This window comes from Suncus etruscus, chromosome 1 (genome assembly GCF_024139225.1).
Source record: "Suncus etruscus isolate mSunEtr1 chromosome 1, mSunEtr1.pri.cur, whole genome shotgun sequence".
Taxonomy (NCBI): Eukaryota; Metazoa; Chordata; class Mammalia; order Eulipotyphla; family Soricidae; genus Suncus; species Suncus etruscus.
The window spans coordinates 6,791,754-6,806,932 of NC_064848.1; the positions used below are offsets into that span (position 1 = coordinate 6,791,754).

At 39.2% G+C, this 15,179-nt stretch overlaps 1 protein-coding gene across 1 annotated transcript in view; it reads left to right on the forward strand.

The window, feature by feature from the left end:
• DENND4A (DENN domain containing 4A) overlaps positions 1-12,093 on the forward strand; it is a 153,057-nt gene extending 140,964 nt beyond the window's left edge. The window contains exons 33-35 of the mRNA XM_049782828.1: positions 193-355; positions 1,001-1,065; positions 10,282-12,093. Of these exons, the coding sequence (XP_049638785.1) occupies positions 193-355; positions 1,001-1,065; positions 10,282-10,418 (365 nt within the window). The 3' untranslated portion in view covers positions 10,419-12,093. The remainder of the gene's footprint in view (positions 1-192; positions 356-1,000; positions 1,066-10,281) is intronic.
• Positions 12,094-15,179: the final 3,086 nt, after the last annotated feature.

Consider the following 15,179-nt stretch of genomic DNA (forward strand, 5'->3'; position numbering starts at 1 on the left):
GGTGGGTTTTTTTTTTATCATTATGTGTATTATTTTTTTCCCTTTTTGTTTCTTCATTTTTATATTTCTATTTCTTTAACAATTCCCCTCATTTATTGTCTACTTTCTTAACAGTTTTGAGTTGCTGCTTGCTTTTATTTTCCATTTTCTATTCAGAATGTTTTCCTTAACTTACCCTTTGTTCTTTTATAGCCCAGAAGTATCCAATGGTCCACTTACTGCAAAAAGGTGATAATTCATTTAACCAGGAGCTCTTGAAAAATATCGTAAAAAGCATTAAAATGAATGATGTTTATGGACCAATGAGTCAAATTTTAGAAACACTGAATAAGTGTCCTCATTTTAAAAGACAGAGGTAAGCGAACACACTGTTCTTCTAAGCCTGTGTTTCCCAGTGTGGGCAACGCTATTCCTGAGAGGTGGGGCAGGCTAGAATAATTCAATACAATTGGGAGGGGTCACATTTTGTTTGTTCATTTAAAATTAATAATTATATTTTGGGGAAAATATTAATCTGGGGAAGCCAAAGAGATAGCATAGGTTAAGGTTAAGGTGCCTACCTAATTTGAAATTCAGTCCCAGCACCACACAGGTTGTAAGCCCCACCAGAATTGAGCCCTGAGCACTGCTAGGTATGCTCCACCAGTTCCCCCAAAAAAGGAGAAGATTAGTGGTGGAAAATGTACACGGGTGAAGGAATGGGTGTTAGAGACTATCTGAAACTTAATCATAAACAACTTTGTAACTATATCTCATAGTTATTCAATGAAAATTTTACTTTTAAAAAAACGAGAGAAAGAAAGAACAGGAAGAGAAGGAGGAGATGATCATTTCAGAGGGGCACTTCGAAGAAGGAGAAAAGAGGCCAAATAAGCTTGCAAATCCCTAGGCGAAGTCATGTCTGCTTAGAATTTCTTAGGCTATTGTTCACTTATATTGTCATAAAAATTTCTGTAGAGAATATATGGATAATAATATTTTCTCCACTTTTTCTTCCTAGGAGTTTATATAGAGAAATACTATTTCTATCACTTGTGGCATTGGGAAGAGAAAACATTGATATTGGTAATTCTGCATAATATATAATATTTCTATAGCTTGTATAATTTTCAGAGCATATTGGTAGTGTATTATTATAGTAGTAGAATAATTGTTTTTTTTATTATTTTAATCTCGTATAAAAGATATTTTGATACTTCGGTATGTTAGTTAGACCAATGACTTAATAATAAGATTTCATTTTAGTTTGGGGGGCCACACCTGGCTGTGCTCAGGACCTACTCCTGCCTGTGCACTCAGAGATCAGTTCTGGTGGGCTCAAGGGAACATTCAGGGCTCCAGGAATTGAACCCATGTCAGCAATGTGCAAGGCAAGCAAGCACTCTACCTACTATACTCTTTCTCTGGCCCCAAAAGATAATTTTTTTAGGACATAATACTAAATGCTTCCCATGTGTTATCACATATAATTCTCCTCAAGCCATATAAGTTGGATGCTATGATTTTTGTTTTGTTTTGTTTTTGGGCCACGCCCGGGTGCGCTCAGGAATTACTCCTGGCTCTGCACTCAGAAATCACTCCTGGCAGGCTAGGGGATCATATGGGAGGCCCTATTGCTGTCTTATCACTCTGGCCCAAATGGTATGATTACTTTTGTATTGTTATTGAGGTGACTAGATATCTACCCATATTTCCTACTAAAAATAATAGCGCCAAGCAATTTCAATTTCTAATTTCATGCTCTTATCTGTTCTCATGTCACTAATGACATTAAGCCTGTGTTAGGAAGGATGCAGTCCTTGGGCTAAATATCAACTTAGTAGTTTACGTTTTTTTCTGTGTGACATTGCTTCTCAGCATTCACACTTGTCATTCTTTCAATTTCTGTTTCCAAGTCCAGCAAAGGATAAAAATAGTCCTGAGTACCCAAAATGAAGAAAATAATTGACTCTAATGCATTGAGACACTCAAGCAAAATTTTGACATTCTGAAAACTTATGATGTAGTAATCTGATGAAAATTATAGTGATATATATAATTCATTTGTCTTGAGTAGTGCTCACTAGGCTATCCAGTTTGAGTCCCTTTGCACTTAAAAAGAATATGTTATAGGCCACACTTGTATACACGACTAACAAAGACAAATATGATCTTCAGCAATAGTCAACACTTTGACTTTTAAAAAGCCTGTGATGCATTGGTGTCATCAGAACAGAAATGCTGATTGTACATCATAAGCATATGTGCTGGTAAACAAAATACATTGTAAATCCAAAACAGTGGAGATCAGTGTTTAGAATCTATTTAAAAAAGAAAATGAACCAGAGAGATAGCACAGCAGATAGGGTGTTGGCCTTGTACGAGATTGACTCAGGATTGATCCCTGGCAAGCTGAGTATTTCTGGGAGTGATTTCTGAGCACAGAGCCAGGATTAACCTCTGAGCATGTCAGGTGCGGCCCAAAAGCAGAGGGGGAAAAAATGTAGAGATGGTAGAGAAAATAATAAACAAGCCCAAGTCAAGAAGAAGGAAGGACATTGCAAATATTTTAGAGGAGAAATAGAGAAAATTTGCTTTTTAAAAGTTCATTACAATCAATAGTTCTCTGGGGCCGGAGCAGTGGCGCAAGCAGTAGGGCATTTGCCTTGCACACGCTAACCTAGGATGTACCACGGCTCGATCCCCCAGCTTCCCATATGGTCCCCCAAGCCAGGAGTGATTTCTGAGCGCATAGCCAGGAATAACCCCTGAACATCACTGGGTGTGGCCCAAAAACAAAAGCAAAAACAAAAAATCAATAGCTCTCTGATAAAAAAAGATCCACAGTTTTGACAAACCTTTAGCTGGACGTACTGGGAATAAGAAGTCTCAAATTATGCTGAGTGAAATAAGTCAGAGAGAGAGAGAAAAACGCAGAATGGTCTCACTCATCTATGGGTTTTAAGAAAAATGAAAGACATTCTTGCAATAATAATTTTCAGACACAAAAGAGAGAAGGGCTGGAAGTTACAGCTCACCTCATGAAGCTCACCACAAACAGGGATGAGTTTTGTTAGAGAAAGAACTACATTTCGAACTATCCTAATAATGAGAATGTATGAAGGAAATAGAAAGCCTGTCTAGAGTACAGGCGGGGGTTGAGTGGGGAGCAGGGAGACTTGGGACATTGGTGATGGGAATGTTGCACTGGTGATGGGTGGTGTTCTTTACATGTCTGAAACCCAAACAACACAATCATGTATGTAATCAAGGTGTTTAAATAAAAAATATATTTAAAAAAAAAAAAAAACAAATTACTGGGCCCGGAGAGATAGCACAGCGGTGTTTGCCTTGCAAGCAGCCGATCCAGGACCAAAGATGGTTGGTTCGAATCCTGGTGTCCCATATGGTCCCCCGTGCCTGCCAGAAGCTATTTCTGAGCACACAGCCAGGAGTAACCCCTGAGCACCGCGGGGTGTAGCCAAAAAAAAAAAATACAAATTACTGAAATCAAGAATGAAAGATGAGGTCATGAAATTTTTCTATACATGGATGGACATTATGATGAGTGAAATAAGCCAGAGGGAGAGGGATAGACGCAGAATAGTCTCACTCATCTATGGGGTTTTTTTTTGGGGGGGGCACACCCATTTGATGCTCAGGAGTTACTCCTGGCTAAGCACTCAGAAATTGCCCCTGGCTTGGGGGGACCATATGGGATGCCGGGAGATTGAACCACGTTCCTTCCTTGGCTAGCGCTTGCAAGGCAGACACCTTACCTCTAGCGCCACCTCACCAGCCCCTTGTCTATGGGTTTTAAAAAAAATAAAAGATATTTCTGCAATAATTCTCAGAGACAAAAGAGGAGGAGGGCTGGAAAGTCCAGCTCATGACATGAAGCTCACCACAAAGAGTGATGAGTGCAGTTAGAGAAATAACTACATTGAGAACTATCATAACAATGTGAATGAATGAGGGAAGTAGAAAGCCTGTCTCGAGTACAGACAAGGGTGGAGCAGGGAGAAGGGAGATTCAGGACATTGGTGATGGGAATGTTAAACTGATGATGGGGGAGTGTTCTTTACATGATCAAAACCCAATTATAATCATATTTGTAATCAAGGTGTTTAAATAAAGTTATTAATAAAAATATAATGAGAATGAGGAGGGGAGAGAGGGAGAAAAAAAGAATGAAAGATTATTTACTACCAACCATACAAGCAGAAATAGGAATATAATAAACAATTATCTGCCAATAAATTAGTTAATTTAGTAGAGAAAATAACTTAAAATAAAAAAAAAGAAAGGAGAGATAGTATGGAGGTAAGGCATTTGCCTTTCATGCAGAAGTACAGTGGTTCGAATCCCGGCATCCCATATGGTCCCCTGAGCCTGCCAGGAGCGACTGCTGAGCGTGGAGCCAGTAGTAACCCCTGAGCGCAGCCAGGTGTGACCCAAAAAAAAAAAAACAAAAAAAAAAAACGAAAGAAAGAAAGAAACAATATAAAACTGACTCAAGGAAATAGAGGCTAGGACAGAAGCACCTCAAGCTAAGTGCATGCTTCACCATGGGAAGTCTGGGTTTGATCTCCAGCACCCTCTAGGTGCCTGGAACATTGCCAGGAGCTGCTCCTTAGCATACCCCACCTACAAAAAAAGTAGAAAATTTTATCAGACCTGAACAAAAGATTAGGGCCAGAGCAGTGGCACACATGGTAGGGTGCTTGTCTTGCATGCACTAACCCTAGGATGGACTGCAGTTCAATACCTCAGCGTCCCATATGGTCCTCCTAGCCAATATAGCCAGGAAAAACCCCTGAGCATCACCGCGCATGGCCTCAAAACAAACAAAAACTACAACAACAACAAAAAAAGAACAAGAGATTGAACTAATGATCAAAAAAGCTTAGGACCAAACTAAATTCTTTGAAAGGTTAAAGGAACTAATACTAATACGTGGACCACATTATTGTGTCTCCCTTCTGCCTTCACCCCCAAATTCTCATGTGGAAGCCCTGATGTGATGGTGTTTGGAGGATGGGTGTCTTGGAAGATGTAGGTGGTAGGGATAGGGCTCCCACACAGTGGAGACATGTCTTCACAAAAGGAAAAGGTCTGGCCCTTTGTCGCTCCATCAGAGAGCGACATGACCAAAGGCAGCAAGTGACAAAGATGCTTGTGTGGCTTGAGCCACATAAAAAGTCCAAAACTTTAAAAGGCTTATCATGGAAGCCACCTATTCTAGGACACTCATTTTATACAGCCTGAACTAAGACATTCATCTTTCACAAGCTCATTCCTAATATGTCAGTATTCTTTTTTTTTCTTTTTTTTTTTTTTTTTTTTTTTTTTTTGGTTTTTGAGCCAGACCCGGCAATTCTCAGGGGTTACTCCTGGCTGTCTGCTCAGAAATAGCTCCTGGCAGGCACGGGGGACCATATGGGACACCAGGATTTGAACCAACCACCTTAGGTCCTGGATCAGCTGCTTGCAAGGCAAAAACCGCTGTGCTATCTCTCCGGGCCCTATGTCAGTATTCTTGCCAATGTTATTAGTCAGTTGTCAATAATCTGTTTAAATAGTTGATATTTTGCCCTTAACAAACCAAGACAACGATATCACAAGACAAGAAAACTATAGACCACAAACATCTTTGTAAGAAAGCTTAAAATTTTTCAACAAAATACTAACAAACTGCACTGGAGCAATGATAGTACAGCAGTAGGGCATTTGGCTTGCACACCGCCAACGGACCTGGGTTCAATTCCTGGCATCCCATATGGTTACCTGAGCCTGCCAGGAGCAATTTCTAAGCATAGAGCCAGGAGTAACCCCTGAGCACCGCCGGGTGTGACCCAAAAACAACAAAAAATACTAACAAACCAAATTCATTTACAGAGAGAGGAGTCTGTGCTATGATCAAGTGAGATTTATCCCAGAAATGCCAGAATGATTCAATGTAGAAAATTCAATCATTGTAATATGCCTTATTAGTAGAAGAAAAGGTAAAAGCCGCATGCTATCAATAGATGCAGAGGAAAAAACATTTGGGAAAAATTCCAAAACCCAACAAACTAAGAATAGAAGGGAATGTCCTCAGTCTGAAAAAGAACATTTATGAGAAACCCGCTGTTGAGACCATGCTCGATTGTGAAAAGTGGAAAGATTTCAGTTTAAGATTAGTAATAAGGTAGAAACATCTGCTTTCACCACTCACTTCTAGTCAGGATTGAATGGAAGTGCTAACCAGATCAAATGAACAAGAAAAAATTAATCAAAGGTGCCCATTCACATTAGAAAAAACATAGTCAAACTGTCTCTTCATAAACGACATCTTAAAACCCTAACAATTTTTTACATACACATACTATAGGAAAGTCTAGCAGGTAGAGCACTTGGTTTGCATGCAGCTAACCAAGATTCAACCTCCAGCACCCTATATATCCCCACCCCCCATTCCACCAGGAATAATCCCTAGCACAGAGCCAGAAGTAAGCCCAGAGAACAGTCTGGAGTGTGCAAAAAAGGAAAGTTCTGGTCCAGAGAGCTAGAACAGTGATTTAGGCACTTGCCTTGCATACTGCCAACTCTAGTTCAATTCCCAGTACCACATATAGTTTCTTGAGCACCATCAGGAATGGTTCCTTAATATTATGTGGCCCCCAAAAAGAAAAGATAGAAAACATCAAAATTACCCAAAACAATCTACATATCAACACAGTTCTTATCAAAATCCCAATGAGGTTTTTTTTGCAGATATACAAAAGAACTCATTCTAAAACCAGTAAGGAATCCCAAATAACCCCCAGGTAACCAAAAACAAACTTGAAAAACAGCAAAAGCTGGAGGATTTATAGTTATTGATTTTAAAACCTACCTAAAAAGTTACAGTGAGGACAGAAATAGCAGCAACCACAGACACTGGCATAAAGACATGTATAAATCAATGGAATAGAATTGAAAGTCCAGAAATAACCTTTGCATATAGTCAAGTAATCATTGACAAGGATGTCAAATTCTCAATGGATATAGGGCATTTTTTTTTTCAACAATTCTGCTTCTACGGAATGGAGATACAGTACAGGGGTAAGGCATTTGCCTTGCACATTAATGACCCCTGTTCAATCCCCAGCAGCATACTCCCAACACCACCAGGAGTGCTTCCAGAGCACAGCAAGGGGGAAACTATGAGCACCTCTAGTTATGACACAAAACCCCAAGAAAATGATGCTGAAAAACTGGAAATCCACATGTAAGAGGGAAAAAAGTCAAGTTCCAAACTATATAGCTTAAAAGAATGAAGTTGACTATTATACAAAAATTAACTCCAAAAGGATGAAAGAGCTAAATGTAAAACCTAAAACTATAAACATATTGAAAGAGAATAAGATAAACTTCTCATTACATTGAATGTAGCAGTGATTTGTTGACTCCTACAAGATTATCAATATTGAATGCATTTTAAAAGGCATTTTATGTCATTATGGGGTTTGGGGTTTTTTTTGGAGGGGTTGGTTTTGCTTACACAAGAAGCAACATCCTAAAAGAATGCAGTAGAGTTCATAATGAAAGAGCTTCGATTACAACTTTATCAGTAGCAAAATAGAAGCAGCAGCAGTGTAGACCACATCACTCTTTTTTGCTCTATGTTATCCCTAAAGTGAAAGGCAGCTTCAGAACCAACAACTTACTTAGTCAGTCTTTCCTTCATCTGGGCCTCAATTAATACTTCAAGGACTTCCTCAAAGAATGCCTTCCACTTTACATGTTTCCATATGACTCTTAAATTTCACTTCTGGTACGTACCCAGAAGAATTAAGAGCTGGATCTCCAAGAGACACCCACCTCCAGTGCAGTATTAGACACAGTCACTAAAACATTTGAAGAATGACCCATATGCCAAATCTTTATGGGGGGGGGTTGTATTTTTGGAGGTGGCAGACTCTGTGCTTAGGGGTTAGTCCTAACAGGTTTGGGAACCATATATGGTGCTGGGGGTCAAACCTGGGTTGGCTGCATGCAAGGCTAGTGCCCTACCTGCTATTCTATTGCTCTGGCCCCATATAATCATATAATGAGATGTTATCCACCTATAAAAAGGATGTAAATTCTGCTGTATGTTCCAACATGGATGAGCCACCTTGAGGACTAACAGTCATCAAAAGACAAATATTTTATATGATTCTGTTTATTACAAAGCCAGAAATAAAATGGTATTTACTAGAAGCTGGGGGGAGAGGAGACTCTGAAATTGTTATTAATGGATACAGAGACTATATTTTACAAGTTGAAAGAGTGATGGGATAGATGGTGATAATAGTTACAGAACATTATTAGTATATGTAATAACATACAGTTAAACATGGATAAGATCGGGCCAGAAAGATAGTACACTAAGGAAGGCTGTTTGCTCTTATGTTACCAACCTGGGTTCAATCCCCAGCATCACATATGGTCTTGAACCAGGAATAAACCCTGAGCACTACCAAGCATGGCTTTAAAAAAAATTCCTGGCTGGAGTGATAGTACAGCAGTAGGACATTTATTTGCCTTGCACACTACAACCCGGGACCAACCCAGGTTCAATCTTCGACATCCCATATGGTCCCCCGAGCCTGCCTGGAGCAACATCTGAGTGTAGAGCTAGGAATAATCCCTGAGCACTGCTGGGTGTGGCAAAAAAAAAATCTAGCAAACAAAAGATTCAATATTTTACCACTATTTAAACATTTTGAAAAAGTCCTTTTTTAAATATTTTATTTAATTAAAGAACTGTGATTTACAAAGTTATTGATAGTTGAGTTTTATACATATATAATTCTCCCACCAGTGTCAGTGCTCCCGTAATCCCTCATCCTTCACCCCTACCCCCACCACCTATAATCATGCCCCTGACTATAACCTGGACAAGCACACTGAACTTTGGTTCGGTGGTTGCAGTTTAGATCTCATATTTTTTGTGTTGTTGATTCTATGTTTTGGTTGTACAGCTGTACTATTCTCCCACAGCACCAATATAACCAAAACTCTGACCCTGCGCCCCATTACTTCCCTTTCTCATCTTCCTTCTCACCTTCTCTGTCCTTTTCTTCCTTGAGCTTGGGGTCAATGGTTATCTAGGCATCCCCTCCCTTTACACATTATATTACCTCATCCAGTTACTATATATACCACTTATAAGTGAGATCATCCTTTGTTTGTCTTTCTTCTTCTGACTTGCTGCACTGAACGTTGACTATATTGCAGTTCCAACTAGGTTGCACCAAACTGCATGATTTCATCATTCCTTGCACCTGCAAAATACTATGCAGTTTGATTGTGTGTGTGTGTGTGTGTGTGTGTGTGTGTGTGTGTGTGTGTGTGTGTGTGTGTGTATATATATATACATATATATATATAACCTATCTTCATAATCCATTCATCTAGTTGTCACTGGACATCCAGGTTGAATTCTTAGCTATTGTACATATCACAGCAATGACGAGTGGTGTGCATACATCCTTTTATTTTTTTTTTATTTTTTTTTTATTTTTTTTTATTTTTTTTTGGTTTTTGGGCCACACCCAGTAACGCTCAGGAGTTACTCCTGGCTATGCGCTCAGAAGTTGCTCCTGGCTTGGGGGACCATATGGGACACCGGGGGATCGAACCGAGGTCCGTCCAAGGCTAGCGCAGGCAAGGCAGGCACCTTACCTTTAGCGCCACTGCCCGGCCCCCGCATACATCCTTTTAAATGAAATTTTGTTTGTTTGTTTGTTTGTTTTGGGACTACAGCCGGTAACACTCAGGGGTTACTCTTGACTATGCGCTCAGAAATCGCCCCTGGCTTGGGGGACCATATGGGAGGCCGGGGGGATCGAACAGCGGTCTGTCTAGGTTAGCCGCACACAAGGCAAATGCCCTACCTCCTGCACCACCGCTCCAGCCCATGAATGAATGTTTTTAAGTCCTGGAGTTAAGATACTCCAAAGTGAATTTGCTGGGTTATGTGGCAGCTCAATTCTTAGTTTATTGACAACTCTCCATACTATTTTTATGGGGTTTGAACAGACAACCTTCCCACCAGTAGTGGAGGAAGAGGCAATTTTAAAAAGTTGTCTTTAGACTTTAAATTTTACTAATATAACCCAAAAACACTGCCAGGACTCTTGAAGGGTCTCAGTCTAGACCTAAAGTCCTGATCATTTAGTAAGAAGAAAAGACCAGTAAGTTCCCATTCGCCGTCTAATTTTGTAGGTCTACTTGATCATTGTTAGCAGCAAATACACATTTCTTTTTGCCTTTCTTAATGTCTATTTACAGATGTATTTGATAAAGAATACAAGAAGGCATATGATCAGCTCACTCCAAGTCAAGTCAAGAGCACTCACAACTGTGATAGACCGCCAAGCACGGGGGTGATGGAATGCCGAAAAACCTTTGGAGAACCTTATCTTTAAGAGATGTGTGTGTTTACTTTCAATGTGTATTGTATAGTCTGTATTGTATAAAATAACACTTTTAGACTAAACATTTTTTCTTCAATTTTTGAAAATGCATTTATAAACGGTTCAGATCATTAATGTATAGAACGTTTTAAGAACAGAATAGGGAGCAAGCCATTTTTGTTTCCTTTTTCTCTTTCTCTTTTCCTTTAATTCTATAACCAGAGTGATAAAGTATTTTTATGATAAGAAAATCCCTAAACAAAATTAGTTACTATAAAAAACAACTATCTTAAGGTTTCTCTTAGGAGAAACAAATCAAAGAAAAAAATCATGTATGGACAGTACATAAATGTAAGATAAAAGCATTTCATGTTTTCATAGATTATTCAAATGTTTTGACCATGAGGTTGTATTATACATATTTTAAATTGTTTATAGTAAGTTGATATTTTTTTAATTTTTAAATTTAATGTAGAAAACTTAAAATGAACTTAAACTTATGAAGTTATTCCTTTCTTTGTCTGCTGCTATTTGAAGTTTTAAGTGCGAATGCAAAGTGATATGCTTATATCCATCTATTTTTTATTACCTGGGGGATGATTCAGAAGTGTCACTGCTACAAGGACTGACTGTAGTGAGGCAAGCCAGGATGCCAACTGATCCACTGAGGCCAGAAGAGAGCCAGTGTTCATATCTGCTGCAAAATCAGGTCTAACATACCCGATTCTGTACTGCTGATGGTACCTATAGTATGTAGGGAAAACAGCTTCCAAAGCCAAATGCCAATTTAAATCTTAATGTCTACGTGAAAACTTCTGTTCTGTCAGTTTACTCTATTTTAGATCTGACCCTTATTTTAAGAGCTCAAGTATTGGGTATGATACAAATTAAAGTAAAAAAACTGTTATCTGAAATATGACCTATTAGAGTGTTATGCTGATACTATATATTCAAAATCTATTTTCAAATAATATCTCTAAAACTAAAGCCCAGATAGAATTTCCATATTGTGGAACTTCTTCAGAATCTGAATTTCATAGAACATAATACAGAAATATTCAGAAATCAGACAGTAAATTAAGCATTAAAGTACCATTAAATAGACTCATAAAAATATTTTAGTGACATTATTTCTAAAAGCATTTTCTGTGGGTGATTTCTGATTTTAAAAAAGTACCCTTTGGCAATTAGTATTATTCAGAGATTTTCAGTATGTATGTATTTATATTAGCACACACAGTCACTAATGAATAATTCTCTGGCCAATGTGAAAGAAGAAATAAAACCACACACGACAATTCCAAATGATGGGGGTAAAAGCAAGAGAATGAATCCATTACACTAGACCCGGAGAGCTCATGGAGCACTGAAACTTGGAATCAGCTCAGCTGCAGAAAAAGACAACACAATTTGAGTTTAACCTGTTAGTGACATATACTTGGATAAAAATTTCCACAGCTTTGTGTTCCAGAAATAATAGGGAAAATTAAAAACTAGAATTTTAGTTCAGGGACCTCAAGGGATAGTACAGTAGATAAGGCATTTTTGCCTTGCACACAGCAAACCCAGGTTCAATCCTAGCATTCCATATGGTCCCCAAGCACTGTCGGGAATAACTCCTCAGTGCAAAGACTGGAGTAAGCCCTGAGCACTGCCGGGTGTGGCCAATACAATTAAATAAATTTTAGTTGTTTGTTTGAGGCTAAACTTACTTACTTGAAAAATCTGGTGCTATGCAGATTCTGCCTCTTCTTTATAAATATCACTTTAATCTTACCTTCTTCAGTGTCCATCCAACCTTCACATTCTGTGTCTATTTTCTCTACATTAATTGAAAGTTTTCAACTGAGAGAAAAGTGTGCTAGAAGAGGCTTGGGACATTGACTACCAATATCTTTTCAAACTGGGGTTCTAATTTTGTTTGGGATTTTTTTCCCCGTAATAAAAGCTGTTAAGCTTTTAAGTTATTTAACTTTTCTTTAACACATGAAAGGTGTAAGAATCTTAGTTTATAGATTCAAATATCTTGCAAAAAATAAGGTTTTTTTTGTAAAATCCATCTTTTATGGTTCAAATTCATCTAGAAAAATGAATATGCTTTTAGCAATCCTTCCCACATACTAAGTTTTAAAGTTTTGTTTCACTTTTGGTTTGGTTTTCTTTCCTCTGCTTTCATTCCCCAAGGATTATTACTTGTACCAATTTAGTGTTTAAAACTGAATCTAAAATAGAAAAAGCAAGTAGTAAGTCCTGCTCAAAAGAAAGTTAAAATCCATCCTTTATAATAATTTCTGTTGACCATATATTATGAAGTATGGCCATTGAAGAGAAAGGACCTTCTGCTGCATTATGAGTCTTTTCATATGTTTAATAGTTGAAAATAAATCATCTCGTCCTAATCTAACTTTTTACTAATTCCTCCCATGTGTTTTGAATGTCACAATATATGTGATTTATATCACATTTTGATAAACAACTCTTCCATATCTTTGCCGTGCTGGGGATCAAACCAAGGACCTCACATATGCAAGGCATGTGCTCAACCACTGAGCCACATCCTTCTGCCTTCATATTCAATTTTTTTCTTCCTTTGTTCATCTTCTAATATTTTCCTGATTTAGAGAGGAGGGAAATTTTTGCTATAAAGCCCAAAAACCACCAGCTAATTTATTATAATGTTTAATTTAACTTAAACCATATGCTAGGGCCACATTTCAGGAGAAAACAAAGGAAGAAGCAGCATCAAAGCACTGGTGCTGTCCTGGTTTCTGCTGCTGATTCCAGCTGACCTTGGGGTGGTACCTTGCTGAGTAGTGATCTAATCTCCTTGGCATATGGAGACAGAGGAGTGCAGCATTAGAAATGAGAGTAACTAGTTGAAGAGTACGAAATTTGAAAACAATGCCAGGTTTCTCAGTTTGCATAGTCTAGTCAAATGACTTAAACGATATGGATGGACTCATCCGTGTTTGGAAAATAAGACACGATTATGGCTGCAGATTTATTGAGATCTAGTAACTATCATTTCCAAAGAATGGAAATCTTGTGGTAGTGAAAGCTTGCAATAAATTAAACCACCCCCATTAAAAAATGGATCACAGACTCGAGTGCCGAACGGTTGGGTTCATTTTCCTGTGTCACATCCTGCTATCCCCTGGTCTTCTGGGAATCTTTTCTCTCATTTGTGATTAAAGTCATTATTTCCTATAGTGATCTACAGTCACCTGAGCCCCTTTTGCTTCAAATCCAGTAACAGCATTCTTCCATCTTTAATCTTGATGCCACTGATTGCTGGATGCAAAAGCACTACACCATAGATTTAGTAAACAAGCATTTAAAACCCCACGTGAAATGTTTCCATGTTTTTTTGGTTTTGTTTGATTTGGTTTTTAGGACACACCTGGTGTGCTCAGGGGTTAGCCCTGGCTTTTATCAGAACTAACAGTTGGGGCCAGAGAGATAGCATGGAGGTAAGGCATTTACCTTGCATGCAGAAGATCAGTGGTTCGAATTCCGGCATCCCATATGGTCCCCCCAGCCTGCCAGGAGTGATTTCTGAGCATAGAGCCACGAGTAACTCCTGAGTGCGGACCATTGGGATCAAACTCACTATGCTATTGCTCCAGCCCCTGTTTCTAGTTGGGCTTTTTTAAGACAAGTGTCCTTTACTATCCTTAGAAGTAGCAGTACTTTTCTCACCATGTTGTCGTTGTGCTAATTATTAATAAGCTTTTTATGAATTTCTTCTGATCATTATCTTCTTTTTTTTTTTTTTTTTCTTCGTTTTTGGGCCACACCCGGCGATGCTCAGGGGTTACTCCTGGCTGTCTGCTCAGAAATAGCTCCTGGCAGGCACGGGGGACCATATGTATGGGACACTGGGATTCGAACCAACCACCTTAGGTCCTGGATCGGCTGCTTGCAAAGCAAACGCCACTGTGCTATCTCACCGGGCCCTAGTGTAGCCTTCTTAAGCTACAAAATATTGGTACACCTTTTACTAGGCTGTGAGTTACAGTGCTACTTTATTCCTGTTATATAAATTTTTTTTTTAATTTTTGGGCCATGCCCGGTGACACTCGGGTTACTCCTGGCTAGGCACTCAGAAATTGCTCCTGGCTTGGGATGCCAGAGGGTCAAACTGAGTCCGTCCTGGGTCAGCTGTGTACAAGGCAAACGCCCTACCGCTGCACCATCACTCCGGCCCCTATATAAATTTTTTCCTATAGTCTTGACTCCTTATTTAATTTGGTTGGTTTTGGGTTACACCTGGCAATGTGCAGAGCTTACTCCTAACTGCACTCAGGAATCGCTCCCAGCAGTGCTCTGAAGACAGCATGAGGTGCAAGTGATCAAACCTGGGTTGGCCACTTAAACTCCCCAGTAGTCCAACCTGTAATTCCATCACAGGCCTGATGGAATCTCATCTCCTGAACAGGAAAGGAAATGGCAAGGGGCACTGTGCAAGGGGCGGGAGCCCTGGGAGGTGACTGGTTCGCATCTGAATCAGAAGCTCTCCAGATTCACCAGGGAATGAGTGTTGTTTTTTTAAGCCACTGCACCTGCCGGAACTCAACCCCAGGTGTCTCTCCTTGAGGAAACTGCTTCCTCCTCTCAGCCTTCATTAGCTACTGTCCAGCAGTGCAAATGAGCATCTTCCAGCAGCACCACAGCGAGTTGCTGTGCCAAAGATCAGTTCTTTCCAGATAACCTTCCGATCAGGGCTGTCCGCCATGTGGCTCATGCTCTGGATCATGTTCATTGTTTTGTTGA